Raw genomic sequence first — 14,914 nt, 5'->3', positions numbered from 1 at the left:
TTACTATCTAGTTTGGCTTTTACGCTTGCTTTTTCTTACACTATTACAACTTTTTAAACCATTTTTTTCCCCCATTTTACATTACGACATATGTCTTATTCTCATTTTACATTTCATATATGACAGTTGTTACCTCATCGACTCATCCACTTTATTCATGTCATATTAAGATTATATTCTCGTAATATATATATTTTTTTGTTTCATCACATTTTGCCTTTTTTTTATTTTTAACATTACAATTTTATGCAAAAATTATGACTTCATTCTCCTCAAAGTTTTTTTTTTAATATTACAACCTTATTTTTTGTCATTGTTCAACTTTGTTCTTGGTTGCTTGTATTTACGTGTCCTGTGATTGACAGGTGCCCCAAAGTTAGCTGGAAAGGGCTGCAGCCCATCCATGATCCTAATAAAGACAAGTACTTTTGACCTTTATAACAAAAATAGAATTAATTGGTAATGTCCCACCCCCCAAAAATGTGTTTTTAGTAATATTGCAACTCAAATTTTGTAAAATGATGACATTTTTTCCTTTAAATGTTACTATATTTTTCTCTCAGGGTGGCCCTAATACCTAATGTCTGTTGAAAATGAATTCTTTATAGCGCTTTTTTTGTGTTCTGCAACTGAGAAGGCTATGTTTTGGTGATGCAACATACAGTACATACAGTGCATACTACATACATACATATACATACATACAGTGGTGTGAAGTGTTTGCACCCTTCCTGAGTTTTTTTTTTTCGCACGTTTGTCACACTTAAATGTTTCAGATCATCAAAATAATTTAAATGTTAGTCACGGAGAACACAACTGAACACAAAATGCAGTTTTAAAATGAAACTTCAACCTATAGTACATGGTGCTGTGTGAAAAAGTGATTGCCCCCTAAACCTAGTATGTGGTTGGGCCAACTTTAGCAGCATCAACTGCAACCAAGCGTTTGTGTGAACTTGCAGTGAGTCTCTTAGAGCACTGTGAAGGAATTGTGGGTCCACTCATCTTTGCAGAATTGTTGTAATTCAGCCACATTGGAGGGTTTTTCCCAGCATGAACCACCTTCTGAAGGTCATGACACAGCATCTCAACAGTATCCCGGTCAGGACTTTGTCTAGGCCACTCTAAAGTCTTCATTTTGTTTTCTTTAGCCATTCAGACATGGACTTGCTGGTGTGTTATGGATCATTGACCTGCTGCAGAACTCATGTTCGTTTCAACTTGAGGTCACCAACACATGGCCAGACATTCCCCTTCAGGATTTTTTGGTAGAAAACAGAATTCATGGTTCAATTTATCACAGCAAGTCTATCAGGTCCTGAAGCAGTAAAACAACACCTGACCATCACACTACCTCCGCCATATTTTACTCTTGGTATGATAAGGTATGAAAGGTTCTCTTTCTGAAATGCAGCAGATGTAATGGGACACACACCTTCCAAAAAGGTTACATTTGTCTTGTCTGGTTACAGAGCGTTTTTCCAAAGTTTCTGGAATGTTGGAACGTTCATGTCGAAACTCTGCCTGCAGTTCTTTGGATGTTGTTGTGGGGTCTTTTGTGACCTCTTGTTGAGTTGATGTGCTGTTGGGGTAATTGTGGTTAGTTGGAACCTTTCTGGGAATATTCACCACTGTTCCAGTTTTTTTTTGCCATTTCTGGATAATGGCTCTCGCTGTGGTTTGCTGGAGTCCCAAAGCTTTAAAAATGGCTTTATAACCTTTTCCAGATTGATAGATCTCAATTAATGTCAGTTATATTTTAACAGGGAGGCAATCACTTTTTCACACAAGGATAAAACTGCCTTTTGTGATTTGTATGATGATCTGAAACATTTAAGTGTGACAAACATGCACAAAGAAATAGAAAACAGGATGGGGTCGAACACTTGACACCACTGTACATACTGTACATACAGGTGCAGATCAATAAATTAGAATATCGTGCTAAATTTATTTGATTTCAGGAGTTCAGTTCATACTAAGAGACCAATTAAAGGCTCAGGAAGTTTTTGTAGTCCATTTGCTTAACCAGTAGTTTACAATAGTGAACCTTTTCACAACTCTTGCATTTTTTTAAAGCTGGAAATAATCATCCAAATTATTGAGAAGTATATAGAAGTATTTCACTGTGTGTAGTGAATGTATAAAACGTTAACACTTTTTGATTTGAACAACTGAAATGAATGAGCTTTTTGAAGATATTATATTGGGAAGCACCTGTGCATACAGTACATATAATATACTCAGTAACTATGTTAACAGTTTGGCCTTACCACAGTGTGTGCATTGTTGTGCTCTGCTCATTTTGAATGTGTTCCCTTGTGTGGTAGTCAATTTGGAGGATGACCAAATCTTTTACACAACCAGAGTTAAGGACTTTTTTGGGGGGGATTGAATTGAGCGACAGACATGAAGAGACAGGCGACATCGCACCCATATTTCTTTTCTGCAAGGTCACCTTCATAGACATTTGTGAAGCTGTAGCAATACACACAAACGTGCGTTGTCTACAGGCCATATTGTACATAGTATCTTATACAGGAAGTAGCTGAGACCTTTTTCTATCTACACATTCCAGTCGGATGCCTTGACTCATGTCTTCTCTTTGTCGTCCAAACAAGCGAGGGAGGGAGAGTGAAGGGGTGGTTGTCACGGTGAGGTCTTTGCAGCTCTTGGAAAATGGTGTCGGCTTTTGTGCAGGCGTTTAGAACCCATCAGGTCGGGACAGCTTCCTTGGAGGATGACACGGAGGCGACAGGCTACCTACTGTGAGGAGTAACTCCTCTCTTGAGCTTTTTTTCTTAAAAAAAAAAAAAATGTACATGACGCCTTATGACATTTGGACATATTTTGTAGGACAAGTACAAGCAGAGCAGTGTGAGACAATCCATGCATGTGAGACATGAACATCGAAAATACTCAGGCCAACTTTTTTCTGAAGGGATGCATTCAAGCTGGAGGGGTCTTTTTCAAGCTTTGTATGGGGGGGGCCTGCAGTTACAACTTGAAGTATCTCTGCATGCACACAAATACACACACAAAAGATTTTATTTAGACAAAATGAAGGAAAAGTTGACACTCAACAAAGCTGCTCCTGCATGTGTTCATGTGGACTACCTAAAAAAATACATTATAAAAACTTAAGCCTCCTTTGAACAGGGTTTTACTTGCAATGAGTATAAATATTCAACACCCCGCCCCCCACCAGTTCCATAAATACATCTACAATTCAGTTGAATGACAAACTACTGCATTGGTAAAATTATATATAAATGTGTAGGTATAAAGAGTGCACCAAATCTGTCAGACATCAAGGGCACCTCCCATGTTTGGTTCTTTTCAGGTCACCCCCCTCCCCCACACACACACAGATTTTCAATTTCAGGGCTAATTCCAACATGGTTTTTTTTTATTCTGCTAAAATCAGTTGCCTGGAGATTTTGTGCCAAAGATTTCCTTTGGAATTACGGCCAAAAACATTCAGATTTTTAATTTCCATATCTCATCAAGAGATGAGATGCATTTTTTCCCCTCTACCTTTCATTGTTGTTGAACGGTAAATCACTGTTGTACACTACGCCTTGGAAATCAATGGAAAATTCTCTTTTGGTCAAAATGACAATATGTACAATTTTATTATTTTATTCCCTTTTAGCTGCGAATACCACAGCGAGTCAATCGCATGAGAGGCTTTGGCTTGGTTTTTACACCAATGACTTTCCGGGCACAACCCTGACCTGAAACTGAACCCATGCCCTCTACCATGAAGAACGTGTGTACCATTACACTATCGGTTCATTAGTATTAAATACAAATGATTATGTATTTACAATAGATAAATTACCTGGTGTGTAATGGTAAATATTGCTTCCTTTCAAGCAGACGGTGCGGGTTTAATTCCCAGCCAGTGTTACATCACTCATGCTATAGACTTGTAATAACCCTTGACAGGATAAGACAAAAACTATATGCTTATTTAACCATCTGAGGGAGGGGGGTACACACCATTTAGTTCAGGATATGAGTTGTTTTTTTTTTTTACCTTTGTGGTATATATACTGTTAAAAATGGCGCGTGGAGGGGGGGCTTTTGTATTCCTTCTATTCAAGTAATCACGTTACATCAGCACAGTCAAGGTGGCTTACAATACAGTATAAGATGCATTTATTTACGCAAAGGTGATCGCATTGGTGAGGGTTTGTCTTTTGGATAAGTGAGCAGAGGCTTTTTTTTTATAAAGGGTTATTCCTGACGTACCACTATCCTATCCATTATTTGGAGTATTTCCTAGTCAAATGTGTTTGTTTCACCCATGACATGTTGAATTGATGAGGAGTATATTATTGTGTAAACGTGCTTTCTTGTTTGCCTTGTATACAGTGATAGTGAGGTACATGCTGTAAAATGTGTATTTGGACACGTTGGAACTTAGTGGTTGTCATTTGGTTTTTGCACTGTCACGTTAATATGCACTAACAGCAAAGCAACATACCTCATTTTGTATGGAACACAACGTGTGCAAAGGGCCCTTCAGGGGTGCCTTTTAAAAGCAGACTAATGGCCACATGAGTTATCTAGACTTGGTAGCAATCTTACAAGCCAGCTGAAAATGAGTTTAACATTGTGAAAAGGGCTGTTTTAATGTTCTGGCTTTTAAAGAGCAACTTTGCAGAATTTGTTGCAACAGATTATGTCCAGGTTAGTTGAAAACACAACCTAAGTGCTGTACACTTCCGAGTGAGAGACAGACACACGCACACACACACTTTTGTGTTGCATGGAAAAATGTTGACAGAAATGCTTTCTTGGCCATAGCAACATGTATGACCTGTTTCTTTTTTTCTCCATCTCCTGTTGTATTCAAACATGGGAGGTTAACTCATTTGTGCTGATATCATTTTTCCTCCATTTACATCAATGACCAAATAATGTATGTAGCCTTTCACATTGCAGTCACATTATGTAAATGGTGATATATATATATTTAACTAAATGCCTTATAGACGAGGGACATTCAACCGGATTAGAATAACCAATAAAAGATTTAAGAGCAATCACCAGTTGTCATCCTTTATAACAATCAGCATCAGATGCTCTACGGAAGTGTTTCCCAATTTCCTGTCATTTTCCACCCCAGGAAGAGAAATGTTTTCACGCGCCCCCAGCTTTAAAATATGAGACACTGATATCTATTCATTTATCTGTACTGTACAGACTGAACTTGAAACCGAAACCAGGAAAATGCAACAAGTGGAGCGCATACAAGCGCATTGAAGAGTGAAATTGCATGTTGAGTACTATGAATTTGAAACATTTAAACATTGAAAGCTTGTCCCCCTATTTTAGAAGCACTCCTCTATGGTAACATGAAATGTTTTATTTTGGATGCTCGAGTCCAACTACGTATGAAAGGTATGCAGGCATCTATGTTACAGCTTTAAATTCCAGGTTTTTATATAAAACATTCATTGATGTGCTACAGAGTGTAAAATTACCATTGTACACATGACTGCCTTCATTAAATTGAAAAATAAAAAAACAAGTTTAAAAAAAAAGGTATTTACTATATATTGTGTGACAACTGCGAGAGAAATGGGGTTGAGAATGTGATACCAACACTGTCTGTACAATATGCTCTGAAATACAGTTAACTTGCACACAAATCTGTTGACTAGTTGGTCAGACAGCAAAAATGGCAAAAAGTAGTTTACAATTAACATTTTATACAAAATAAAACTGGGAAAACATTGTGGTGCCACCTAAAAGCTATTTGTTATTCTAAAAAAAGGAAGCTTTGTCCACAGTTTGAATTGTTTTTAAGTGGCAGGACTTGGTTGACGTTAGAAAGGTCGAGATGTCTTGAAGGACTTAAACCCGCCCGTGTTGCCACCACTGGAAACAGAGCTGCTGGTGATTTGTACTATCCGACTCATCCCAGAGGAGTGACTGCAGTGAAGAATAGACCAGAGATTGGGGTGTCAATAAATGACATTTCACTAAAAAGTAAGCAATCTAAAAATGAGGGGGTTTTACCCAGAAGATGACATCATGCTTCCCCGGCTATTGCTTATCCTGCGGCTGTTCGAGAAGCTTCCACCTTGGGAAGCCGAGCCTCCGTTCCACTCCTTCCTCATGGCTTGCTCCCTGTTGTGACGCTCCACCACCACCTGGCGGCCTGAGTTAAAAGGCTGCAGGGACAGATGCGCAGTCAGCTACAAGTCTTCATTAAAAGGCACACCACAGCGCCAAAGAAATGCATTGCGTTGCAAAGACATGTAAAGCAGACCTGATCATTCATCGCCATCGGTCTTCCTCCATCCCGTTCATTAAAAGAACCCCTCCCTCGGCTGACGGAGGAACCTCCTCTGAGTGAGGTACCAGGGCCATCTCGGCCTGAGCGTTCTGCACGCATTCGCATGGGTCCACTGTGCAAACCATAACACCAAGAGTAAGTGGAAAGCAACAAGAGTGAACATTAGCCGCCAGTAGTCACAAAAGTAGTTTTTGGATACCGTAAATCCCCTTTGTTGGCATTCATACTGGCTTCATTCTTCCAGCCGTGGCCTCCATCCCTTGGAGAGCGGGGGTGCGACATGTTGCTGGACACCCTGTTTCCCACTGGCCGATTGTGCATGTGAATGGGCCGTCGCTCATCTCGATCCCTGCGGTCAGTGTCGCGCAGTTCAGTGCGTGAAGAAGACTGCTCGGCCCTGCGAACCACTTCAAAATTTTTGGGGTAGCGCTCAAAGCCAGCGCCGGCTGTCTGAGGGGATGGGCGGCTCTTCTTGGCTTCTGGCTCCCCTTCGAATTGGTTACGCCTGGAAAGAAAGAAGCTTGCCTTAAAAAGGCACTAATCCTAATTCCATGTACGTCTTTCTGCTGCTAACTACAACAGAGGAGCATATTTTCAACTTTTGAATGCTGAATGATTGAAGTGGTGTACCTGTCATATGTGTTAGGCTGCTCGACAGCCGCCTGTGGGAAACGACCCTTTTCACGCGGGTTGAAGGTGGAGAAGCGATTCTGCTGCCGGTTGAAGTTAGGGCCTTGGTTTGGACGCCCATCAGACACATTCGATGGAATCTTCTTGTTGCTGTTCCAGAACGTATTGTCTCTCCGACTAAAATGTCAAATACAAACGTTGTGGATTTATTACTGAAACATTTTTGTACGGATGTAAAAGTACTTTTTTAAGTAAGCTTTCAAATCAGTGCTTCTCAAATAGTTGGGCGGGGACTTTCATTTCAACGCCGACCTATCACATGAATAAACGGATAGTACTGAACATACAACTTGACTTGCATACACTTGTATGCTCTCCATTTTGTTGTTTTTTCCTGGTTTCAGTATCAAGTTCAGTCTGTACAGTAGAGATAAATCAACATATGTTTCTCTAGTATTTCAAATCGGGAATGTGTACCTTGGGTGGGCATGACAATAATTGAGAAGCAAAGCTAGACAGGTAAATTAACTTTTCCTGTGTATGAAACATAGTTTGTGTATTACAGTCTAACCAGAAATGGCAAAAAAAAGTGTGCATACCTCTGTTCAATATCACAACCTCTTTTGAGATTCCTTTTCTCTTGCTCAAAGCGGAGGTGCTCCTGCTGCCGTCTGAGTTCCTGTTCGCGGACCATTTGTTCTGCCTCCTTACGTCGCTCCTAAACAAAACGACACGCACACAAAAAAAAATTTTAAAGATGTGTACTATTAAATTTAACAATCAGGACAAAGGCACTTCAAATCTAGTATAGTGCAGACGTAAAAATGCTTCCAACATGCCATGGTTAAAACTAAATGATTAGTCTGGCAGCCATCAGATTACAGTCAAGCAGGAAGTGGTTCCAAGATATTTAACCACCATTAATTCCTTTCCTCCTCAGATGAAGTTCCAAAAGCAGGTGACTTGTGTACATACATGCTCGATGCGGATTCTCTCTCTTTCAAGCTTTTCCCTCTCAAAGCGCTCCCTCTCCAGTTTTTGCCTTTCCATCTCCAGCCTCTGCCGCTCACGGAAGAGGTTCTCCCGCTCTTCACACTCTCGTTCCCGGCGCACCTGTTCCGCAATTTCACGGTGCCTAAAAAGGTAGGAAAGAACAATTACAGACGCTAATGATATTTGGCATTCTGCAAATGCAAATAGCCACTTTTGTCAGATCCTCCAAGACCCAGTTAGTGACTTGGCAGTCAAGGTGAATTATTAGCTTATGACCAATGAGATCAACATTTGTTAACTTGTCAGATTTATCTTTGTTGGCCATGTATGCCAAAAGACGTTGTTGCCAGTAGTTACAAAAAAGCAATAAAGCAAGAGCAGATATGTGCAAACATTGCAGCAAGTGCCATATGGCACAACAATCACGCTAACCATATGCAGCACCATTCTCATACTAAACAATGGCAGCATGGTGTTCTCATCTTATGCATTGATCATCAAAGCAGCGGTGAGGTTTACGGCAACAGGTGCACTGCAATTTGACATCAAGATCAAGATCTCAATACATAGTCATATTTAAAAAATATATTTTTTCATTTTACTTTGCTTAAAAATAATGTAAAAATACTGTCTCGCCCTCGTCCACCAAAACTTGTGTATAGTCTTGTCATCAAATGAGTCTTGTGACACGCCTACCATTTGGTATTCACCTTGCTGCCATGCATTGCATAAATCGTCTCAACCTGGCCCAGCATGTGTGTTGCGAAATGTGTTGATTGCGATTCTGTGTACCTGCGTATTTCTGTGGCCCTACGATAACGCTCCATTCTGTCACGCGTCTTCTGCTCCATTATCTTCTTAAATGGAAGAAAGCCTCCCACCTTAGCAAATGGCCGCTGTTTTTCAAACTGAGGAGGGGAAGTGGCAAGTTACACACATGTAATTATACACATTTGTAATTGTCTAACAAACAAAAAATTATACCTCTTCAGGAGGAATCAGCCATTTGGGACGCCTTTGAACATTCATGTTGACAAAGGGCTGGGAAAAAGAAGGAAACTACAGCATGATGACATCCAGTGCATCAGAAAAAGTGTGTGCATGCGCATCAGAATACATGTAAATAGTCTTACCTTCTCAAAATACCTTGTTTTTCTAAAAGGCCTCATTTTCACAAAATTTGACTTTCCTTTGGTCTGATCCACATCCACTGTATCACCTTGGCTCTTTGGCCCTAAGCAAGAAAAAAAAACTGTTAAACTGAGTTAAATATCGAAACTGAGCAAAATGACAAGGACAAAAACCTACGTCCACTGGATCTGTCATCTCTCTTTGAAGGACCCTGGGCTGAATTAGAAGAACCAGAATCAGATTTGCCACCTTTTGCAGCTTTTGATGAATCTTTGTCCTTTTCCACTGATTTCTTGTCTTCTTTCTTGTGAAGTGGCTGTGATCTACATAAAATTGAGACCACCGTGTGAAACAAAACAACAAATAAGTTGACATTTTATTCAATCACTCACTTGGACAGCTTCATCCCTGTCGAACAGCGCTTTTCACTGGACTTGCCACCTGCTTTGTCATCCGTATCAGTCTTTGAAGAATCTTTTTTAAACGGGTAATTCTTGGCCTACAAAAATAAACAATGAAAATAAAAACGCAACTCAACAGATAGACGAGCACAAAAAATGTTGTTAGATGTTTCGGAGGTCTAATTCTTTAAACTTACATTTTCAACATAAATTTCCTGTCCATCAAGCTCAGTGCAGTCCAGTTGAGAAATGCACCGTGAAACCTCTGCGCTAGAAGACATCGTCACCAGGCCGTAACACTTTGAACCAGGGCTGCGTGCATTCGTTAGCACTTTGGCACTTAAAACCTATTAGAAAGAAATGCTGTCATTCAGACAATACTGGGCTAAAAGTGTCAATAAGATAACTGGTGATGGGGCCGATCCGAACGGGTTCTGATAATTCACAAATTGGCAATTTACGATACCAACTGTGGAGATTTCTGATACAGGGGCCATGTTTGTGCTTTCGTGTTGAGTATCCGTGAACATTGCTGTCTCCACACACGCACTGCAGCCGTCCTCTTCAATCACGCCCACGCTACAAGTTATGTTCGATGTTGTCCGACTGAAGCATCAGGTCAACTATGTTTGCTGATAATATTTTGGCATGGCTGCCACTGAATGCAACCTGTTTTGCTCAACAAACCATCTCATTCTTAAAGCGTCTGTAGACGCTACAATAATTTAAAAAAGTAAAGCAAACAGAGCTCTGGTATCTGAATAGTAGCTTATCTGCAGATATCAATAGCAGAAGTGAAAAATTGAGGATTGGTGCTTCCCTAAAGACGCCAGACACCAAACGCTATCACTTACTTTCCCATATTTGCCAAACAGGTTCTTCAGATCTGCTGCTTTGGTGTTGAAGGATAGGCCGCTCACCCAAACGTTAAGAGAAGAGCTGTTGATGCTACTGCCGCTGCCGCCAACTGCTTTTCCCACAACAAAATCATCAAGTTATGGTTATTTAAAAGAAAACATGCATCAAAACTAATTGTGCAGATGTTTCTGAAAACATACCGCTTTCATCCTTTCCAGCTTTTCCATCTCTGTCTCGTGAAGAGCTACAAAGCAAAATTTGCCACAAGAAACGGCCAATGAGCTTTAGCAAAGAAAATAGTCATGCGAAGTCATGATAAAACCTCTTTCGGGAATATAACAATACATTGTGATTTTCAAAAGAAAAAAAATCCTGTGAGCAAGGTGTAGATTTGACAATGTCTCAAAGGCTTCAGAGCTTTTCCAGTGGTGATGGGTCAGATGTCAGCCAATTTATTTCCTTGAATGAACTCTTCGGGTTTGTGGAACTTCAGTGAATAAAAACTGCCATCAAAGGAACTAATGGCGATTAAATGCTCTTCTGCCAAAAATGAAGGCTTAACAGCGCTGGAACAGGAAAAGTAACAAAAGAAATAGGGTTTTTTCGACTCCTGGGTATTGTTGCAATTTATGCCAAAAAAATATGAGGGTGAGCAAACAGCAGGATTGGGATCATCAGTGAACACTTCCCTTAAGGCCAAAAAAAAAAATCTTGAGGCTAGCCACAATGTCGCGCTCTTATAGAGGTGAACTTGATAGTAGTATCAAAGAACTGACATAGAAAGACAAACCTCTTTGCTTGACCAGATACTCCTGTAGAGGAGAGGCCTTTCTTCACAGAATCCTTTTCTTCATCTCCCGCTTCAGCTTTCTTCATGGCCTCTCTGCTGTCCTTAGAGTGCTCGTCCCACGATTCATCATCTTTCTTACCATCTTTGTCTTCCATCTTCATATCATCTGGGCTCATCTCGGCAGAGGCCTCAGGCTCATCGGTACCTTTCTCAGCCTCTGAATCTGGAAGTTTCACATGTTTACCTGTGTCCAGAAGATCATCGCCATCAACTTCCAGGGTGATGGCATCTTCATTTTGGATCGACACAGATAGGTGATCATCCTCAGCTTCTTTAGATGAATTCATAGCTTCAGCAGCCATTTCTTCTTCAGAGTCAAGCTCGGGCTCCCCATCGAAGTCAGCCTCAGGTTCTCCTTCAACATCGGGCTCAACGTCTGTGTCGACGCGGGGCTCGGCGTCAAGCTCAGTCTCTGCGTTGACATCAGCCTCTCTGTCGGGCTCAGTCTCATCTGCCTGTGGCTCACAGTCTGCTTTGGCCTCTTGTTCAGCATCTGCAACCCCCTCTGGCTCGGCATCTATATCAGCATGCACCTTTGGCTCGGCATCCGCCTCAGCCACCACAGCCTCTGGGTCTGGTTCGACCTCAGCCTTCGTCCCAGCCTCTGGCTGAGTGATGTCCTCGCAGAGTGCAGGCTTACATTTGCCGTGTGTACCATCATCTGTATCAGTTACATCTGAGGGAATTAATAAGGATACACATGGCAAAAACAACTTAACATAGGCATGTCGTATGTTTTCTTGACCTAAAAGTAGAATAGAAAGCACATTTAGTGTTAGTGGTCATCTAGGGGGCGTAGACACCACAGGAAGACACAAAACACACAATCTTCATTGAAAGGGAGTGCAGACTCGGTGTTCTTCATTTCCTTAAAGGCCTCCAGTTGAAAGAGACAAGTGTGTACTTCCAGATGCCGCCCAAAAAGAGGGGCAAATTTCCTGATGGGAGACTGAAACCAGAAATCACGGAGAGGAAAGTATCAAATCATTCATCCTGTAGACATAGTGGTCAGTCCATTTGAGGTCGTCTGCCTGTTTGAAAGCAAGTTTCTGAAGTCCATCTTTCTTTCTGATGATCATCTTTCACAAGAGTCCAAAAATGATGAAATGTGTCCAGGGGGAACCACACAGCTGTGTGCTTAACATGTCTTCTTAACCAAGTCTTGATGTTGCAGTCCAAGTCCAATTTGACTGTTACACCAACATAGGGCTTATTGCTCTTCTCTGCAGGAAAAAAAGGCGCTGCACTGATGTGTGTGGTGGAGCTTAATTATTTGAAGAGTCCTGTGATGTCCCATTTGCCTCTTCCACCAAGGCATCTTGATCTTTTAAAATGATCTGTAGACAGGCTGTCTTTCCAGTTTCAGGCCATGTCATACAAGGCGTGCTTGAATAAGAGTCCAGTTGACAAGAATTCTGTTGACTTCACATTGAGCTGTCCATGATTCCAGACAAAAATGTCAAGAGGAATTGGTGATTAGTCTTAATATGTCCGCAAATTCTTCAAATTGTTTTACGAATCATTGGGCCAAATAACCAGATCGCATCCTTTGCATGCTGTGACTCCCTCCAGTGATGTGGCCGTTGCATGCCAGATACAGTGGAAGTTTGTGTGCAATCCAAATAAAAGCTGGCACTTTAGTTCAACCCATTCCCACCGCAACAGATTTGCAAGATGGATACAAAATTGCCTGCACAAGGAATCTCTGAAAATACTGAAATATTAAATGTGGAATTTTAGTGTGCTGTAACCTGGAAAAATAAGCCTCTATTAAACTAAAAAACTAGACAAAAAAACAAAAATGCAGAGTTTCTTGTCAGCATATGGACAAGACGTCATTTTAAAACACAGACATTATTGTGTCTGCAAACATACCTCTTTCTGAGTCACATCCCTCCGATTCCTAAAAAAAGATTACAGTAAATTCAGATTGAAAGAAGTTAAGTGAAAGAAGTTAAAAACAATAAAGTAGAATAAGGTGATTGTATCACTGTGATTTTTATCCTCAGTTTATATGCATATGCTGATGTAATGTTGACACATCACAGGTGTCCAACTCAAGGCTTGGGGCCAGATGTGGCCCAGCACATTGTATTATGTGTCCGCAAAAGCCTGGGAATTATTTTGATCAATTATGCGCTTCACTTTTTTCCTTCCAGAGGTATTTACACTTTTATTTTGACACAAAAAATGTAGTGTGTGCAGCTGTGGTTGCCAACCATGTTTTGCAGCACCCCCTTTTGGAGATTAAATTATGAATGTGCTGCAGGAAACACACTTCTAATGGTGTACAAAGCAGTTCAATATCCCTTTGTAGATGATGGTGATAATGCCTGTGTTTGCGTGAAAGACGAAGACTATGACAAGTGCATCAGCTTGTTGGGTATTTATTACCATTTTCAAGCTACTACCTTTTGAAATTGTAATATCATAACTGAATATTTTCTTATACCTAAAGTGCTAATAATGAAATGTGTTCACGAGAGACCCACGCCCCCACCTGAGAGCATGGAAATAAAGTAAACGGTATGCCGCTTACCTTGGAAGGCAGTTCATCTTCTGTGGTAGTGTCTATGTCCGAGTCCATTTTCCTTCCTAAAAAGTGGAATACAAGCCTTCACAATTGTGCTGATGTTTTAGGAAAACACAGTTATAGTGGTGTAAACAAAAGACTACCTTTGCCTTTTCCACTTTTACGAGTAGATGTACCTACTGGAGAAACCTGCATTTCAATGCTGCCAGTGTCGTCCCCTTCATTTCCAATAGCCTGAAAGAGTTAAACTCGTTCAACACAATCCAGGATAAATCATACCCACCCTAGTTACAGCATATTAAAATACAACCTTCCGTTTTATTTGTGTGACAAAAGGGTTAAGGCTTGTTCAGGAACGTAACCACTATTAAATCAACACTTCTGATTCAGGGTACAGCTCTGGTAAAGACGGAAAAGCAAAACGTCACACGGCTGCGACAATAACTACTTTAGTTTTAAAATGACAAATAATACGGAATAAAGACGTCTGACTACAATCGTCTGTCCCTCCTTCCAATGCTTAGTTTTTAATCGACAAAAACAGCTTCCAATTAAAACCGATTTCACTGATTTAAGTGTCGCGTTTTCTGTTTCGACACGGCTACTGTTAGCAAACGCGGATAAAATGCTATCAGTGAGGGAGGCTTACATTTTGCAATACTTTGGGGTATCTTTGAGTCAGTGTGTTGAGTATGGGCACAAATATAGAATGTGTCTTTCTACAACATGCTCTGTCCGATATATAATATTTAATTGTGTAGGTGTTTTAACCACATTCACATCGTAGGTTTGCTAGCTCACATGCTAGCAATTGGCTAACGGTGGCGAGTCTGCTACGCATTCCTCCCCATGTATTCTTATTTTACTCACACACGATATCGGTTATATTTACCCGTTTCAGCCTGGCGAGAAGCACACTCTTAACACCCGACGTATCCAAACATCTTCGTTTCAGTTCGGATTTAAGGTCAACGACCCTTAATTCTGACAATTTTTTCATAGCCATGGAAATGGCCCCCGACGCCATTTTACTGACTAACTTAAACTCTCGTGCGCAGGCGGACTGCGTGTCAGCCTTCTTCCTTGCTGTGTTGTATGTGTGCTTGCTTTGTCACAACAGTGCCACACACTGAAGTGGAGAACCAACTCCACTGCAAGCTTCATATTTGACATGTTTAACTGACACGATGTTGGGTGTTGCGTAT

General features: G+C 40.8%; 1 protein-coding gene across 2 annotated transcripts; it reads right to left on the bottom strand.

Annotated features, from left to right (window-relative positions):
• Positions 1-5,429: 5,429 nt before the first annotated feature.
• On the bottom strand, positions 5,430-14,769 carry sltm (SAFB-like, transcription modulator). 2 transcript variants are annotated; one of them, XM_058089394.2, is made up of 20 exons: positions 14,602-14,769; positions 13,853-13,943; positions 13,716-13,771; positions 13,052-13,079; positions 11,117-11,852; positions 10,527-10,570; positions 10,323-10,438; positions 9,666-9,815; positions 9,460-9,566; positions 9,245-9,390; positions 9,070-9,170; positions 8,921-8,977; positions 8,729-8,844; positions 7,919-8,078; positions 7,543-7,661; positions 6,944-7,120; positions 6,513-6,818; positions 6,287-6,425; positions 6,034-6,188; positions 5,430-5,946 (listed from the first exon to the last, which is right to left on the bottom strand). In XM_058089394.2, the coding sequence occupies exons 1-20, from the start codon at positions 14,734-14,736 to the stop codon at positions 5,841-5,843; spliced, it is 3,045 nt and encodes a 1,014-aa protein (XP_057945377.2). In that variant the 5' UTR covers positions 14,737-14,769; the 3' UTR covers positions 5,430-5,840. The 2 variants fall into 2 exon arrangements, with proteins under 2 accessions (XP_057945377.2, XP_057945378.2); XM_058089395.2 differs by having other exon boundaries at positions 10,323-10,435.
• Between the last annotated feature and the right edge of the window lie 145 nt (positions 14,770-14,914).

This window comes from Doryrhamphus excisus, linkage group LG13 (assembly GCF_037039965.1).
Source record: "Doryrhamphus excisus strain RoL-2023G ecotype Guam linkage group LG13, RoL_Dexc_Guam_v1.1, whole genome shotgun sequence".
NCBI classification, from domain to species: Eukaryota; Metazoa; Chordata; class Actinopteri; order Syngnathiformes; family Syngnathidae; genus Doryrhamphus; species Doryrhamphus excisus.
The sequence above is the reverse complement of the archived record's forward strand: the minus strand, read 5'-3'. Positions and strand labels throughout refer to the sequence as shown.